At 46.2% G+C, this 18611-nt stretch overlaps 1 protein-coding gene across 3 annotated transcripts in view; it reads left to right on the top strand.

The window, feature by feature from the left end:
- The window catches only part of sntb1 (syntrophin, basic 1), a 90818-nt gene that overhangs the window by 51400 nt on the left and 20807 nt on the right, over positions 1-18611 (top strand). For all 3 annotated transcript variants that reach the window (XM_052023785.1, XM_052023784.1, XM_052023786.1), the window contains 2 exons: positions 6863-7088; positions 10476-10683. In XM_052023785.1, coding sequence (XP_051879745.1) covers positions 6863-7088; positions 10476-10683 — 434 coding nt within the window. The remainder of the gene's footprint in view (positions 1-6862; positions 7089-10475; positions 10684-18611) is intronic.

Below are 18611 nucleotides of genomic sequence, written 5' to 3'. Positions count from 1 at the left end.
TCAGAATATCCCATGGGTGTGGAAGCTTCCTAGTATGGAAACTCCAATGCACAGGAATGCAGGAGGCAGTGGACACAGCCAGTTCCATCACTGGTACAGCTCTCCCCACCATCCGGGACATCTACAAGAGGTGATGTCTCAGGAAGGCGACATCCATCATCAGGGACCCCCTCCATCCAGGCGATGCCCTCTTCTCAATGCTGCCATCAGGCAGGAGGTACAGAAGCCTGAAGACCCACACCTCAAGGTTCAACAACAGCTTCTTCCCCACTGCCATCAGGTTCTTGAACTGACCTGGAAAACCCTAACACTACATCAGACAATATTTCAATTTGCACTAATGTCATCATGTTTATTTGCTGTTTGTTGTGTCAAGTAAGTTATGTGTAATTTGTTAACAAGTTTGTTGTGTTTGTCCTCATCTTGTAATGTACTGTGCTACTGCTGCAAAAAGCTAATTTTCATGGCATTTATACTCTGTGTATGTATACCCATGACAATAAACGTAAATTTGAACTTGCTGTAGACTAAGTGATCTCTTCAATGCATTGGGCTTGCCCTGGAGTTTAGTCTCAGAGTGTGAGAGCCCTGCAGAGGACTAGCAAAGCCTTGCCCATGGCTGTTAGCAATCCACAGCTGGCGTTTGCTTCTCCGAGAGGAAGGAATCTCTCCTCCCACTTAGTTCGAGGCTCCGCTCTCCCTGTTCTCTGGCCGTGGCTGAGATGAAACCTCTGAGTCATGTTTTGGTCATCGCTTTGAAGCCGGATTATGTTTATATTTCATTAATCCTTCCATCGCCTGCCTGTAATGAGGACACTTGATCATAGAATCTGATACAGCAGCTGAAGGATGTGGTCACATTACTGGGCTCGAGTCCAAACCTCACTGCCTGGACGTCACATAGCAGGCTGAGGTGCTGTCTTTCAGATAAGACTTCATGGTCATCTCCCAGGTGGGTACAGAAGGGTGCCACCTGACCTTTGCCCATTTGAGACCATACTTGGAGTATTGGGTATAGTTTTGGCTGCCTTGTTATCAGAAAGACATCATTAAACTGGAAAGAATGGAGAGAAGATTTATGAGGATGCTGCCAGGACTCGAAGGTCTGAGTGATAGGGAAAGGTTGGCTAGGCTAGGACTGAGAATGCAGGAGATTGAGGGGTGACCTTATAGACATGCATAAAGTCATGAGGCGTATAGATAGGGTCATAGTCTTTTTTCGAGGGAAGGGGAACTAAAAATTAGAGGGCATAGGTTTAAAGTGAGAGTGAAAGATTTAACATGGACCTGAGAAGCAACTTCTCGCAGAGGGTGGTGCGTATATGGACTGAGCTGCCAGAGGAAGTGGTTGAGGCAGGTACAATAACAACATTCAAAAGGCATTTGGATAAGTACATGGATAGGAGGCGTTTTGAGGAATTTAGAGAAATCCTATCCATGTACTTGTCCAAATGTTTTTTAAACGTTGTAATTTTATCCACCTCAACTACTTCCTCTGGCAGCTGGTTCCATGTACCCACCACCCTCTGTTTGAGAAACCTGCTCCTCAGATCCCCTTTAAATCTTTCCCCCCTGACAAACCTATGCCCTCTAGTTTTAGACTTCCCTACACTGGGAGAAAGACTGTGACCATTCCCCTTATCTATGTCCCTCATGATTTTATAAACCCCTATAAGGTCATCCCCTCAGCCCCCTTTGTTCCAGGGAAAACAGTCCCAGCCTACCCAGTCTCTTCTTTATAACTCAAGCCCTCCAGTCCTGGCAACATCCTTGTGAATTTTTCCTGCACCCTCTCAAGCATAATCACATCCTTCCTATAGCAAGGTAACCAAAACTGCACACAATACTTCAAGTGTATTCTAACCAATGTTTTTTAATCTTATTTTGTACCTTGTTTTGTACTAAAAATACCTCATTGGCAGTGAAGTGGTTTGGGACCTATGAGGTTGCAATAGGTTCTGCAAATCCTTTGATTTGTTAGAAATGACCAGTCATGCATGCTGTTGATGGGACATACTGACTCTGCCTAATTCCTTCCATCACTTTTAACTCATTGTGTTGGGGTTTCTCATAACTACTGTGCTTTTTGTTCGAGGTACACTTGTAAACCGCTTAAGTATTTCGGAAAAACTAATTATTCCTAAAATGCTGAATCTACTAAATCACACAACTCTTCATTAGTTAGGAGGTAAACATCACAGACAGCCAGAAGTGAAAAGGAAAGCTTAAAGTAAGCACTGGAACCAGGTGCTCCCAGCACCATCACAATAAACCACTTAAGCTGTTTAAGAGCATTTAACACATGTTGTGTTTTTACAAGAATGAAGTAAGGAGACCAGGTCAGGGCTTGGGGGACACTGCTGAATGTTAACTTTGCTTTTGAAGCTTTGCAGGTCAGCAGCTCAGCTGGAAACATATCACCACAGCCATTCCACTGTGTGTAATAAAAACAGAAACTGCTGGAAACACTCAGCAGGTCAGGCAGCATGTCTGGAGACAGAAAAGTTTAACATTTCACATCTGAGACTCTTCAACAGAACCAATTCTAATGAAGATCTGATGTGGGGTTTTGACCCAAAACACCGACAGTTTTCCTCACACAGATGCTGCTTGACCCGTTGAGTTCCTCCAACAGATTGTTTGTTGCTCTAAATTCTAGCATCTGCAGTCTCTTGTGCCTCTATTCTAATGAAGGGTCTCAGGCCTGAAAATGCTCTGTTTCTCTCTCCACAGATGCTCCCTGACCTGCTGAGTGTTTCTCCAGCAGTTTCTGTTTTTATCTCAGATTTCCAGCATCTGCAGTTTTTTATTTTGATGTTTCACTGTGTATTTGTGCATGTCTGTTTATACGATATCTGTCTGCATGTGTGTTAAAGAGCATTTGAGTGTGTTTGAATTTCACTGTGTGTTTGGGGTGGGATGACATGATTAAAAGAGTAAACAGGCAAGTTGAGTGTATGTGTGTAATTGTATCCAGGTGAGGATGTTTGGGGTGTGCACACAAGGAATCTGCAGGCTTTCCAAACTGCGACAGGTTTTCACCCAGTCCTGTCCTGTGTTGACTCATGAGTGTACTTCAAGATTTGTTCCTGATTTAAGTCACTCATGATATCTCTGCCGTCGACACTCCCTAACCTTCACGAGGAAACACTGCTGACGTATTCGAGGGACTGGTGGAAGGAGAGAGAGAAGCCAGCTGATGAGTGGCAGCACAGTGCACTTTCTCAGTGTCTGTGTCTGCCTTGGGAAAGTACACAGAGTGTGTGAGGAGGTTTGATAGATTTGAGGAAACATTGTTTTTCTTTCCAGGACATTTCTGGGGGTGGTTGGGTGGGTGTGGAAGAAGAGAAGATATGAAGGAAAAGTTACACAGAGCAGAACAAAGTGCTGTGGGCCAGAGTTTGGGCCATTACTGCTTTGCAACACAACATGTAACACATTCACACAACCTGTCCTCAGCGTGTTATTATGTGTGGGGCAAGTTCTAATCTTTTATTAGTTTGGCTGTGAGCCAGAAGTAACGAAGGGAGAGTTTTGAAGGTATCTGAGTCATTGCAGTGACCCAAGGTCACCCTGTAAGCTCTTTGTGAGTTTCAGTTTTAACAGAACACCAAAGCTTAAAGGTCATCCTAAAGAATCGAGAACTTTAACAGGCATTTTGCTCCCAAATCATTTGGGGAGAGGAGGGTCCTGTGTTCTCCAGAGCAAGATTTGGGGTTGACGCTCCATTTTAATCTGTGTTAGTACATTAACCAGAATTTCTTCCATTCACACTGTTGTATCACAAGTTGTGTGCCTGTAACATGCGTGTGGTGCAGATGGATGTGTGTGTCTCACCTGCATGCATTTGTGCATGTGACTCGTGCATACATGTTAGTGCAGCCAGCCCCTGTGGAAATGCACCTCTGCCTGAATCAGCAACTGGGGGTGAAGACAGGATGGCTGAAATTTTGCCACAAGATGTGATCTGGCAGCTTTGATCTGTCGCCTGGCTTTGATGGAAAACAGTTTTCCACCTCCTCCTTCCTGTCCCCGGCAGCCCGAGTACAAGCTTCAAAGGCAGGCCCAGCACACAGGCTCATACTGATACAGTTCACTGACAGATCGGAGATCAGCTGGCGAAGAAAGGACTGACTTCAGTCCCTCACTGTAATGAAAATATAATGGCCGGAAACCAGCTCGGAATAAGTTGAATAAACACTCTTATCTTTTTTTTGCCATTTTAATCACACTGGGAGAATATAGAGCAATGTCTGTAATCTCCTCCATTCCTACAACCCTACCCCCCCCCCCCCCCCCCCCCACCCCCCACCCAATCCAATTTCACTCATCCGTCACTCCCATTTCTCCGCCACTGGCACCTGTGTCTCAGCCTCGAGCTCTGGAGTTCCCTCCCAAGACTTTTCCTGCCTCCTTCTCTCTGCCACGAAGATGATCTTTAAACCCTACATTATAGAGCCTTGGATTAAACATAAAACAGTACAGCGTGGGAACAGGCCCTTCGGCCCACAATGTCCGTACTGACCATGATGCCAATCTAAACTAATCCCATCTTCCTGCACGTTATCTGTATCCCTCCATTCCATGCCTGTGCCTGTCTAATGCCTTTTAAACCCCACTCTTGTACCTGCTTCCTCCACCTCCCCGACAGCCCATTCCAGGCACCCACGGCTCTTGCTGTGGGAAAAAAAAAACTTGCCCCACACATCTGCTTTAAACTTTCCCCCTCCACGGGAGACCAAGTCTATTCGATGATGGAGTTTGTGAAGCACCATGGGATGTTTGGCTTTGATAATGGTGCTGTATAAATGCAAGTTATTGTTGTAGTACAGTTTCCCGTCACAATGAAGTGCAATGATTTATCCCGGTGGATGTGTTGAACCAATGTGGTGTGGCAGGGAACTGATGACGTGATCTCACTGCCTTGCACCTCAACACATTCCCCGGTCCTCATCCCCTTTTGGTCTTTATGCCTCTCAGCTCCAGAAACCCAGACAAATGTTTGAAAGATCTGGAACTTAGGGGCTATGGAGAACTGGTGCGGAAGAGGAGGTGTGAAGTCTGGGACAGATCAGCCATAATCATTTGAATAGGCTTGAGGGGCTGAGTGGCCTACTCTTGCTCCCATTTTCTTGTGTTCCCCATGCTTGCTGACCCAACCCTACTGAACCTCCTATACTCCAATCCTGCTCCCTTGACTGTATCCAACTATTCCGCCTTTGGCCCTTGTGCCTTCTGCTACTTGGGCCCCGAGCTCTGCAAGTCCCTCCTGAAACTTTGCCATCTCCCTCTCCTTCCCTTGCATCTCCTAATGTCTTTTATAGAGGCATGAAGTTGTACAGCACAGAAACGGGCCCTTCTGCCCACCATGTCTGTGCTGACCTTTTTGCCCATCTACACTAATCCCAATTGCCTGCATTAGGACTGTATCCATCTATGCCTTGCCTATTCAAGTGCCTGTCTAAACATCTCTTAATTGTTGCGATTCTACCACCACCTCTGGCAGTGAGTAACGTCAAGCACCTTCGCTCCGTCCGCCGCAACAGCCAGGATCTCTAGGTGGCCAGCCATTTTAATTCTACTTCCTAGTCCCACACTGACATGTCTGTCCATGATCTCCTCATCTGCCACATTGAAGCCAGACACAGGTTAGAGGAGCAGCACCTCGAATTCCGTCTTGGTAGTCTCCAGCCTGACGGCATCAACGTCGATTTCTCTGACTTCCGCTAACCCTTCCCCTCTGTTTTCCTCCCCCACCCTTTGTTTTCCCTTTTCCTGTGGCCCCTTCACTCCTTCTCTTTTGTCTCCCCCACTCTCATGATCTGCCTACCTCCTTCCCTTTATTCCATGGTCTCCTGTCCTCTCCTATCAGATTCCTCTTCCTTCAACCCTTTGCCTCTGCCACCTCTCACCTCCCAGCTTCTCGCATCATTCCTTCTCCCCCCCCCCCCCCCACCCCTTCGCTCCCCCGCCCACATCTACCTTCCCTTTCACCTGGATCCCATATGCCTTAACCTTCCGGACCAACCTACCATGCAGGACCTTGTCAAATACCTTATTTAAGTCCATATAGACAACATCTACTACCCTGCCTTCATCAATCATCTTAGTTACCTCTTCAAAAATTTCATTCGGATTGGTGAGATGTGATTTCCCTTGTACAAAGCCATACCGACTAACCCGGATCAGCCCCTGCCTTTCTAAATTTACATAAATCCTGTCCCTTAAGATTTCCTCCAATAATTTTCCTACCACTGACATACGGCTCACTGGCCTGTAATTACCTGGCTGATCCCTGCTGCTTTTCTTAAATAGAGGTACAGCATTAGCTATCCTGCAATCTTTTGGTACATCACCCGTGGCTAACAAAGGTGCAGAAATCTCTGTTTGGGCCCCAGTTATCTCTTCCCTTGCTTCCCCAGACATCGTGGATAGTTCTCATCTGGCCCTGGGGAGTTATCAACCTTTATGCATCCCATGACATAAAACACTTAATACTGACCTGCTGCAGATTACCCACCTGTTCTTCCCCAAACTCACTATCTTCCATGTGCTTCTCCTCAGTGAATACAGATGAGAGTGTCCAGTAACACTCCTGAGAAGTGCATTGGGACGATTTGCTACGGTGAAGGACTGTCACGAATGCAAGTTGTTGTTGCTGCAGTGATTTTCATTATGCGGGAGTAGTCCTTGGGTTTCTACCCCATGAAGAGCAGATGCAAAGGTTGCTGTAAACAGTTCTGTGCATCAGTAACATTTAGTTTTGAAAGAAATTCTCTGAGATGCGGTCATGTTGCGTCAGGCTGGGTGTGGGATCTGACAACGTGGCCTCACCCCCATCATTGTCTTTTTACCCTTCCAGTGAAGTACATGAGAGAGGCTACACCGTACATTCGGAAGACCTCTCCGGTTTCTGAAATTGGATGGGAAACCCTCCCTCCAGAGTCGCCCAGGCTTGGCTCCACCACCTCAGAGTCTCCCTCCACCCCTTTGTTCTCCTTGCGCATAGAGTCCAAGGACAAGAGGAGTATCCCGCTGAAGATGTGTTACGTCACCCGAGGCTTCACTGTCCCAGACCCAGAGAACAGGTAATCCCTTCCTCCCACTGTCTAATTGCCTTTATGTTTATAAGTAAACTAATTCGAAACTGGTTTATATGAGGCATGAGTATTCTTAAACAGTCCATGAATAAATGTACTTCTGTTAATGGGAAGAACACTGAGAGTGTGCTTTAATTATTTCCATTTAAAGAGCTCTGGGTCCCTGAACGTTACTACAACAGGGTAAGCAGGAGTGGAGATGGAACTGAAAGCTTACAAACTTTCCACAACTGTGGAAATGTTAGACCAAGGCCTCACCTGCTCTCTCTGGTGGATGTAAGCGATGCCTGTGCACAATTCCAGGGTATTCTCTCTGGTGTTTTGGACAATGTTTATCCCTCAAACAAGAAACATGTTTCAGGTCGTACCTCTCCTTGCTGGTTCTGGGAAAGGCTTTGAATAAACTGGGTGCCACCGTTCCTACAGTGCAACTTTGTTCACCTTGAGATATCTTCAGGTTGTGAAAGGTGCTGTATACATGCACGTTCTTTCTTCTTCCCATTCTGTCACTCCATCTCCCCTAAACCATTTCCGTCTCTCCTTCATTAGTTATCTTCAGCTTCTCTCCTGTCAGTTCTCTTGCATCTCACTCTCTTCTACTCACACATGCCCTTCACTCTCTCCCCTCACCTTTCCTCTCACTCCCTCTCCTCTCTCCTCCTTTGCTCTCCTCACACTTTCTCTTTACCCTCAGTCTTTGCTTGATACCTCTTGCTTGCTCCCTGTCCTCACTTTCCTTCCTCCTCTCCCCTTGCTCTCTCTATCCCTTCAGTCTTTTCACGTTTCTTCCCCCTCTCTCCACCCCCTCTCTTCCTTGATTGGGTGCGGGAGTTGCTATCCACCAGTGACGAATATGGAGCTGGGCTGGTATTGTCATGCACAGGGAGTAGAACTTAGTCTTTGGCCAGCTCTTAAACTCTCTGCCTGATGTTGCTGTTGTAAGGAGCGATTGTCAAGAAAGGATACAATGATGGCCCATAAATGCTGGCGCTCAAATTCAAATTCAAATTTGAATGGAGTGGGATTGATTGGGTTGCTCTTGCATAGAGCTATCAGGAGTCCAGTGGGCCAAATGGCCTTGTCCCTGCTATAGCAATTCATCATTCCATCTTCAGCCCTTTGTCACCTCCAGCTTATCACCTTTGAGCCTCTGTCACTATTTTCAATCTCCCCTCCTCCATTTGCCTTTCACCCCTCCTCACCTGGATCCACTTATCACCCGCCAGCTGTTGCTCCACCCTTCCCTCCACCTCTTTAGGCTGGCTATCTCCCCTCTATCTTTCAGTCCAGATGAAGGGACTCGAACTGAAACATCAACTGTCCGTTTCCCTCAACAACTGCTGCCTGACCCGCTGAGCTCCTCCAGCATCTTATGTGTTGCTCCAGATTCCGACATCTCCATTACTCACCCTGACGGTATCATTTACTAATTTACAGTTCACCCCCACTGCATGTACTGCTTATGTTAAATCGTCATCCTCAGGAAGCTGTGGTTTCCAGTATGTCTATATTACAAGGTTTGATATTTCAGGAAGGCACACCGGACATCTGTGTATTTTAGACTGTGCTTCTCTGGAAATACCACCAATACACACAGGCACAACCGATCACAGATACAACTTCCCAGAAGCAAAAAGATCTACCACCTCTGCAATAAAAACAGAAGATGCTGGATCGTTCAGCTGCTCAGCCATCTCCGGTGTTTTCTGTTGTCCAATGTCCAGCATCTGTAGGTTCTGCATTTCCATATCTGCAGCCTGTGAATCATGACTGCCAGTCTCCTGCCTTTATTCCAGCCAAACTCGAGAGTGAAATGAGTGACGGGTTTAATGACGTTGTTAGCATGTAGTTAATCAGAGTGAAGGACAGGTTGCTGCGGTTCATTCGGAGAACTCTCTTCCTTTGCGAGTTCAAATCTCAGACTGGTGACAACCAGGAAATCTAGGCCAATACTGTAGTGCAGTACTGACAAAGAGGAGCTTGCAATTCTTTCCAAGGGATTGGGCTTTATGGCATGCTGTTGCTCTGTGCCTGTGATGCTGCTGCAAGTAAGTTTTTCATTGCACTTGTGCATACATGTAATTGTGCATATGACAATAAACTCAAACTAGACTTTAACACTGAGTGTATTTGAAGTGTATTTGTGAGGTAGGAATTGTGGCTTCAATTTGCCCACACTGCCCAGGTGGCTTTGCTATTGGGATAAATGTAAGCCAGGACAGTGGGGAGCACAGCTGCTCTCTGCAACAGTGCCATGGGAGCCTTGGCTTCACGGCTCATTGGGGGCATGGCAACTGTCGTGCAAGTGGAGGTAGCCCTGGTGCCTATGAACTACAGCCTGAGGGTGAAGGCCCCACACAGCATCTCAGGGGCTGACCCACTGACACTGCAAGGTAAGCCCTCCAATCCTGACATTTACATTTTGCAGGGGCCTCACGGTCCCATCCTCCACTCTGCAGAAAGACAGGGTCAGCGGGCACAGAACACCACCCTCTTGCAGGTCCCCCTCTAAGATGCACGCTATCCTGACTTGAAAATATATCACTGGGTCAAATCCTGGAACTCCCTCTCCAACAGCACTGTGGGAGCACCTTCACTAGAAGGACTGCAGAGGTTCAAGGCGGCAGCATGGAAATATCATGGCACAGCTGGTAGAGCCACTCCCTCACAGCTTAAGAGTCCTGGGTTCGATCCTGACCTCTGGCGCTGTACGCGTGGAGTTTGCACGTTCTGCCCATCACTGTGTGGGTTTCCTCCAGGCACTCCTTTTTCCTCTCTCATTCCCAGAGGTGTGCACGTTGGTGGGTTAATTGGCCGCTGTAAATTGCCCCTAGTGTGTGGGTGAGTGGTGAAATCTGAGGGGAAGTTCATTGGAATGTGGGGAGAATAAAATGGGATTAATGTAGGATTGGTGTAAATGGGTGGTTGATGGTCAGCAGGAACTTGGTGGGCCGAAGGGCCTGTTTCCATGCTGTGACTCTACAGCACGTCACCACCACCTTCCTAAGGGCAGGGAGGGATCAGCAATAAATGCTGGTAGCACCATAGCCCCACATAATGATTTTATAAAGATAAAAGTCATTCTTCATCAGAGCAAATTGTTTCCTAAACTTGACATCTGCATCTCCAAGCAGATCGAGGGATCTTCCACCCCTTACATTTGCCTTAAAGTCACACACCAAGTTGGAAGTCATTTTGTGATTGGAGGTAAAGAATCCCAAGTCTACAGAAACGAGGTGGAAGTGTGGAGAATCCATCACACAGGCCTTAAACGCTGCATCTAGAATCCTTCCTCCCTCGTGCAGTGGAGGTTGACCCATAATACTCACAAACAGATTGTTAAACTGACGCCGTTTTGACTGTTGCTTCCTTTAGGCAGTTTGAGTTACATTCTCCCGACTGCAAGCACACAGTGGTGCTGAGGTGTAAGGATGCCCCTACAGCCCAGGCCTGGTTCAATACCATTCAGGCCAATGCCAACAGCCTGACGTCCAAGGTCATAGCAGAGGTCAAAGATCAACTTGGCAGGACAGGGATAGCTGGCTGCCGAGAGGTTCGACACATGGGCTGGCTTGCGGAAAAGGTAAGGCCAAGAGCGATTGTTGTTTTATCATTGGGATGTTCTGCTGTGGGACCTGGGGAAGTAGAGATCCTGTTCTGACAATGGCAACGCAGTGTGAAAATGTTGTAGGTTACTGGAGGTTACAGTCTCTGCCCCATCAGCTGCTTCCTGAATGGAATCTCTGTGCACGGAGGTTGCTGGATTATGTTACAAGCTGTACAAGTGTTTTATAAAGCTTCCCCTCAGTCATCACTTAGCAGGTTTTGATGAACATACTTGCAAGGTTAACATTGCAGGTTTGAAGGCAGTGTGATTGTATTTTTCATATTTCACTGTTACATAGAAGGAGACCATTCAGCCATCAAACCCATGATGGCTCTTGGAGCATTTCCAACAGTCCACTTGTTTTCTGTAAGCTAGAGGCTCCCACATGCTCATTAACAATTAGAGTCAGAGAGCAATGCAGCACAGATACAGGCCCTTCGGCCCAACCAGTCTATGCTGACGATGGTGCCCACCCAGCTAGTCCCAATTTCCCTTGTTCAGTCCCTATCCCTCAAAGCCCTGCCCCTCCATGTACCTATTCAAGTGCTTCTTAGATGATACTATCTGGACCTGCCTCAACCACTTCCTCTGGCAGCTCGTTCCATATACTCACCACCCTCTTCCCCAAACCCCACCTCCAGCAGTATTACACAAAGGGTAATTTACAGCGGCCAATTAACCAGCCGGGATGTGGGAGGAAACTGAAGCACCCGGGGAAACCCAGCCGGTTACAGGGAGAATGTGCAAACTCCACATAGGTACTGCCTGAGGTCAGGATTGAACCTGAGTCACTGGAGCTGTGAGGCAGCAGCACTAACTGCAGTGCCACTCTGCTGCCTATAGGGGGTTTAAGTTGAGTGCTTCCTGCTCTTGTCAATTGTTCCCCAGTAACAGTGAAATGTTGTGGCGGAGGTCAGCAGACAGCATCCTTGCCTCTGAGCCAAAAGGTTCAAGTCCCACGACAGAGCCTTTAAACAGTTACTTCTTGAATTAACCAGCAGGCACGGTAGTGTAGTGGTTAGCGTAACGCTATTACAGCGCCAGCGACCAGGGTTCAATTCCAGCCACTGTCTGTAAGGAGTTTGTACATTCTCCCCGTGTCTGCGTGGGTTTCCTCCGGGTGCTCCAGTTTCCTCCCACACTCCAAAGAGGTACGGATTAGGAAGTTGTGGGCTCGCTATGTTGGTGCCGGAAGCGTGGCAACACTTGCGGGCTCTTCCAGAACACTACGCAAAAGATGTATTTCACTGTGTGTTTGCGATGTAGCATGTGACTAATAAAGGTATCTTAAAACCCTAATCACCACAATTTAGCAGCACTATGATCATTTTGATCACTTTGCACTAAAATGGACTTTGGTATTTTTTGTTCTAATTGTGTTCTTTCTTGTAAAAATTGTGTATAATTTATGTTAAATTTATGTTTTTCTTGTGAATGCTGGTTTTACAATGTGTCTGTGATGCTGAGACAAGTAAGTGTTTTCATTGTGTATACATGTACTTGTGCATATGACAAACTCAACTTTGAAAATGTAGGCTGACCTGTGGAAGAGGTGCCACACTGTTGGAGGTGTTGTCTCTCACATGGGACGTTAAACTAAGGCTCTGTCTTTCCCTTGGGTGGATGCAAGATCTCTCTAAAGACCAGGGATATTTTCCCTGGTGTCCTGGGCAGTACTATAAGACCATAAGACATAGGAGCAGAATTAGGCCATTCGGCCCATTGAGTCTGCTCTGCCATTCGATCATGGCTGATTTATTTTTCCCTCTCAACCCCATTCTCCTGCCTTCTCCCTTTTTGATGCCCTTACTAATCAAGAACCTATCAGTCTCTGCTTTAAATACGCCCAATGACTTGACCTCCACAGCCATCTGTGGCAATGAATTCCACAGGTTCACCACCCTCTGGCTGAAGAAATTCCTCCTCATCTCTGTTCTAAAAGGGACATCCTTTTATTCTGAGGCTGTGCCTTCTGGTCCTTGATTCTCCCACTACTGGAAACATCCTCGCCAAGTCCACTCTATCCAATGAGATCCCCCCAATCCTTCTAAGCTCCTGCGAGTACATGCCCAGAGCCATCAAATGCTCCTCATGCATTAACCCTTTCATTCCTGGGATCATTCTTATAAACCTCCTCTGGACCCTCTCCGATGCCAGCACATCCTTCCTTAGATATAAGGCTCAAAACTGCTCACAATATTCCAAATGTGGTCTGACCAACACCTTATAAAGCCTCAGCATTACACCCTTGCTTTTATATTCTAGTCCTCTCGAAATGAATGCTCACATTGCATTTGCCTTCCTTGGTACCGACTCAACCTGCAAGTTAAACTTCAGGGAATCCTGCACTTGGACTCCCAAGTCCCTTTGCACCGTTGATTTCTGAATTCATTCCCCGTTTAGAAAATAGTCTACACCTTTATTCCTTTTACTAAAGTGCTTGACCATACACTTCCCTATGCTGTATTCCACCTGCCACTTCTTTGCTCATTCTCCCAACCTGTCCAAGTCCTTCTGCAGACTCCCTGCTTCCTCAACACTATCTGCCCCTCCACCTATCTTTGTATCATCTACAGACTTGGCCACAAAGCCATCAATTCTGTCATCCAGATCATTAACATGTAACGTGAAAAGTAGCAGACCCAACACCAAGCCCTGGGGAACACCACTAGTCACTGGCAGCCAACCAGAAAAGGCCCCATTTATTCCCACTCTTTGCCTTTTGCCAGTTAGCCAATCTTCTATCCACGTTAGTACCTTTGCTGTAATACCATGAGCTCCTATCTTTTTTAGCAGCCTCAGGTGTGGCACCTTGTCAAAGGCCTTCTGAAAATCCAAGTAAGCAACATCCATTGACTCTTTGTCTATCCTGCCTGTTACTTCCTCAAAGAATTCCAACAGATTTATCAGACAAGAATTCCCCTAAGGAAACCATGCTGACTTCGGCCTATTTTATCATGTGTTTCGAAGTACCCTGAAACCTCATCCTTAATAATGGACTCTAACGTCTTACCAACTACTGAAGTCAGGCTAACTGACCTATAACTTCCTGTCTTTTGCCTCCCTCCCTTCTTAAAGAATGGAGTGACATTTGCGATTTTCCAGTCCCCCAGAACCATTTCTGAATCTAGTGATTCTTTAAAGATCACAACTAATGCCTCCACAATCTCTTCAGCTACCTCTTTCAGAACCCTATGGTGTAGTCCATCCAGTCCAGGTGACTTATCCACCTTCAGATCTTTCAGCTTCCTGAGCACCTTCTCCTTAGTAATAGTGACTACACTCACTTCTGCCCCCTGACTCTCTCGAATTTCTGGCATGTTGCTGGTGTCTTCCACAGTGAAGGCTGACGGAAAGTTCATCCGCCATTTCTTTGTTCCACATTACTACCTCTCCAGTGTCATTTTCCAGTGGCTCAATGTCCACTCTTGCCTCTCTTTTACTCTTTATGTATCTGAAAAAAACTTTTGGTATCCTCTTTTATATTATTGGCTAGCTTACCTTCATATTTCATCTTTTATCCCCTTATTGCTTTTTTAGTTGCCTTCTGTTGGTTTTTAAAAGCTTCCCAACCTCTCGTTTCCCACTAATTTTTGCAATATTATATGCCCTCTCTTTTGCTTTTATGCTGTCTTTAACTTCCCTTGTTAGCCACGGTTGCCTCATCCTCCCTTTAGAATGCTGCTGCTGCTTCTTTTGGATGAACTGATCTTGTGTCTTCCGAATTACTCCCAGAAACTCCTGCCATTGCTGCTTTACCATCATCCTTCCTAGGGTCCCCCTTCCAATCAACTTTGGCCAGCTCCTCTCTCATGCCTCTGTAGTTACCTTTATTCAACTGTAATACTGATACATCCGATTTTAGTTTCTCCCTCTCAAACTGCAGGGTGAATTCTATCATGTTATGATCACTCCCTCCTAAGGGTTCCTTTACCTTAAGCTCCCTAATCAAATCCAGTTCATTGCACAATACCAAATCCAGAATTGCCTTTTCCCTAGTGGGCTCAACCATACACTGCTCTAAAAAGCCACCTCATAGGCCTTCTACAAATTCCCTCTCTTGGGATCCAGTACCACTTGATTTGATTTTCCCAATCTACCTGCATATTGAAATTCCTCCATAACCACCCTAACATTGCCCTTCTTACATGCCTTTTCTATCTCCTGTTGTAATTTGTACCCCACATCCTGGCTACTATTTGGAGGCCTGTATATCATTCCCATCAGGGTCTTTTCACCCTTGCAGTTTCTTAACTCTACCCTCAAGGATTCTACATCTTCTGATCCTGTCACTTCTTTGATTTCATGTTTTACCAACAGAACCACCCCGCCCCTCTGAACCCTTGACAACACTTGTTATTTCTTTTTCATTTGCTATTAATTTAGTTATTTTTCCCTCAATAAATTCCATAAGAGCAAAATTTTATTCCGTATCTCCAATTTTTTTAGTAACGATATGTGAATTCCGTAAGGGCGAATTTCTGTTCCCCAAACTGCCGTAACACTGCGGTACATTGTACGCATGTTCCATGTTTGTCGATTGGAGATCTATATCCACTGAAAGCAGAGCTTCTGATGAAGCTGGGAACGTTATCCAGTTCTGCTTTAGGGTGGGTTTAATCGGCCAGAGGTTGGCTGTCTCTGGCAGAGAGCTTGAGAAACTATCAAATACCCCTCCCACCCTGGACGCTTTCTCTCCTCCCCCCTTCCATCAGGCAGAAGATACAAAAGCTTGAAAACATGCTCCACCAAGCTCAAGTACAGCTTCTATCCTGCCGTTATAACACTCTTGAATGGATCTCTTGTCCGATTAAAAAAAAATGAATTCTTGACCTCACAATCTACTTTGTCGTGGCCCTTGCACTGCACTTTCTCTGTAACTCTTAACACCATATTCTGCGTTCTGTTATGCTTTTCCCTTTGTACTACCTCGATGTATTTGCGTTTTGAAATGATCTGTCTGGATGGCATGCAAAACAGAGTTTTTCACCGTACTTTGGTATACATGACAATAATAAACCAATTACCAAAAACTCCAAATTACTGGTGACCGTCCCACAGAGACGGGTAACACTGGACTGTCCCAACTACTTCCCCAGCATCAGTTCCCTTACTGTGAGAGATCAGCAGTGAATTAATCGTGCTGTCATGCAAGAAACCTTTTAAGCATTAGCCAGGAGACGATGACAAAGAACAATGTCAACGTAGGTCACAGATTTACCAAGCTGGTTAAGAAAACTGCATTCTGTCCATTTAGGGTGAATAAGAAAACACTCGGGGAGATCCAGGTTTGAAAGGAAGAAATGATTCTGCTTTTAGCAACAAACAATCTGCTGGAGGAACTCAGCAGGTCGAGTAGCATCCGGGGGGGGGGGGGAGTGCGTGGGGCGTGGAGGAAGGATTTGTCAAATTTTTAGGGTCAAGACCTTGCATCAGGACTGAGAGGGGAGATGGCCAGTATAAAGAGGAGAGGTGGAGGGGTGAGAAAGGGGCCAGTAGGTGATGGGTGGACCAAGGAGGGGTGAAGGATGATGGGCAGAAGGAGCCAGGTGGGGGAGAGGGAGAGGTGGAGTTGGGAGACAGAGGCAGGTGGGTGATGGTTGAAGGAAAAAGAAAGGACAGACGGAGCTAGGTGGGGGTAGGGTGAAGGTGGAGATGGCAGCAGGTGGATGATCAGCAGGAACACAAAGGCTACAAGTGCTGGAATGTGTCAACAATTCTACTTTAGTTCCTGAGTTTCAAGAGAATCCAATTCTTTTTGGACGACCTGTTCTCCAGTCCTCTGGGTTCTGAGGTGACTGATGAGGCCAGTGTGGGGTCCACAGGTGGGCAGGAGCCCTGAGATGGGGAGGGTAGGTGGTGGATAGATAGACCACGAGGTGGTACATCCTGCCATTATTGCAGGGCTTCTGTGTTCTCAAAAGTTCTCAGTGCCATCCGGAATGTTCTTTCTTCACTCTGAGAGGTGGTGGGCGAGAGATTCCATTGGCTGGTGGGAATGTTGCACTTTCTGAAGGAGACTGAGACCATCATTGAATCTTTTCCACCTTCCACTTGGCAATGTCCTGTCACAATGGAGCTCGGACACTCCAGTGTGTGGTCTACCCAACAGAGCCAGTGGAATACAGGGGGTGATGGTCTGGGAGAGGACACTGATGTTAGCTCACTTTTGCTGCCAGTGGATTTGGAAGATTTCAGGGAGACGGCAGTGGTGGTATCTCTGCAGTGCTTTGAGTTGGTAGGTAGTCCATGTCTATACTTCCTGCTGCCTTGGGAAAGCAACCAACATAATCAAAGACCCCTCCCACCCCGGTCATTCTTTCTTCTCCCCACTTCCATTTAGCAAAAGCTTGAGAACACGTACCACCAGGCTCATGGACAGCTTCAATCCTGCTGTTATAAGACTCTTGAATGGACCTCTTGTATGATAAAGGTGAACTCTTTATCTCTCAATCTAACTTTTCATGGCCCTTGCACTTTGTTGGCCAGCACTGCACTTTCTGTAACACTATATTCTGCATTCTGTTATTGCTGTTCCCTTGTTCTACGTCAATGAATGGAATAATCTGTCTGGATGGCATGTAAACAAAGTTTTTCCACTGTATCTCAGTACGTGTGATAATAATAAACCAATTACCAGGAGTGTACAGGAGTATCACTGCTGCCTCCGAGCTAGCAAATTCCAGAGGGTGCTGTCAGACTGGGTCTTTTGTGGACCCGTTGGTTAAGATGATGACTTGCAATCCACTGCGGAGAAGACAGGCTGGAGATGAATATCTGAGGGCAGTCACAGTCTCTCTTGTCTGACGGAGCCAAAGGCTTTTGTAAGGTCAAAAAATAAGTATTCAGACAGATTCTAGGTTTAAAAGTCAAAGGCAGTTCTGCTTTTTGTAGCTGGTTTTGAATAGAATCTTAGAAACAAAAGCAAGTTAATTCCTCTTTATCCTTTCTGGGAGGCCAATGCCCTGCAAACTGCTGATGTACGCGCTTTCCAGCAGCTCATGTTGGCCGATTGCTGCTTTCCTTTCACTTCTGATGTAAATGGGACTGGCTCAGATAGACATCTTGGTCAGCATGGCTGAGTTGGGCCAAAGGGCATGTTTCCATTGCTGTGTAACTCTATGACTCTAAGTTGGATTGGGCTGTGAGTCTGCTTATCAAAGCAGAGCAATAAACCCTTCTTAATAGTGGGAGTCCTGAACCAATACCATGAATACAACTCCTTCAAAGAGCCGGCACAGGAACAGTGGGCCAAATGGCCCTCTGCACTGTATGGTCATATAATGTCTCTTTAATTCTCCATAAAGCTTTATATTAAGCTTGAAAGCATGTACTACCAGACTCGAGAACAGCTTCTATCCCACTGTTATCAGACTCTTGAACAGACCTCTTATACACTAAAGGTGAATCCTTGATCTCCCAAATTACCTTGTCGTGGCCCTTGCACTGCACTTTCTCTGTAACTGCAACACTATATTGTTTTCTTTGTACTACCTCAATGTACTTATGAACGAATGATCTGCCTGAATGGCAGACAAACAGAGCTTTTCACTGTATCTCAGTAATTGTGACAATAATAAACCAATAATAATGATCATTACACCCAAAAATTACTTCGAGAAATAGTATTACCCTGTTAGGTAACTAACGCAAGTAACCCTTCCTTCATTCCAGTCAGTTGCTTTGAAAGACCACTGTGCTGGCTTCTGATTATGCTGAAACCACATTAGTTTGTCAGTCTGTTATAGGTGACGCAAGCTATCTTGGAAATTACAGGTTGAACTGCAGTCTTGATCACAGAGGGAATGGGGTGGGGGGTGGGGGGGGGGGGGAATGGGGATCAGTGGACCAAGCACAGAGTTTGTCAAGCACTAATTTCCCTGTCCTGCAAATTGATTTGCATT

This window comes from Pristis pectinata, chromosome 9, assembly GCF_009764475.1.
Source record: "Pristis pectinata isolate sPriPec2 chromosome 9, sPriPec2.1.pri, whole genome shotgun sequence".
In the NCBI taxonomy this organism is placed as follows: Eukaryota; Metazoa; Chordata; class Chondrichthyes; order Rhinopristiformes; family Pristidae; genus Pristis; species Pristis pectinata.
The sequence above is the reverse complement of the archived record's forward strand: the minus strand, read 5'-3'. Positions and strand labels throughout refer to the sequence as shown.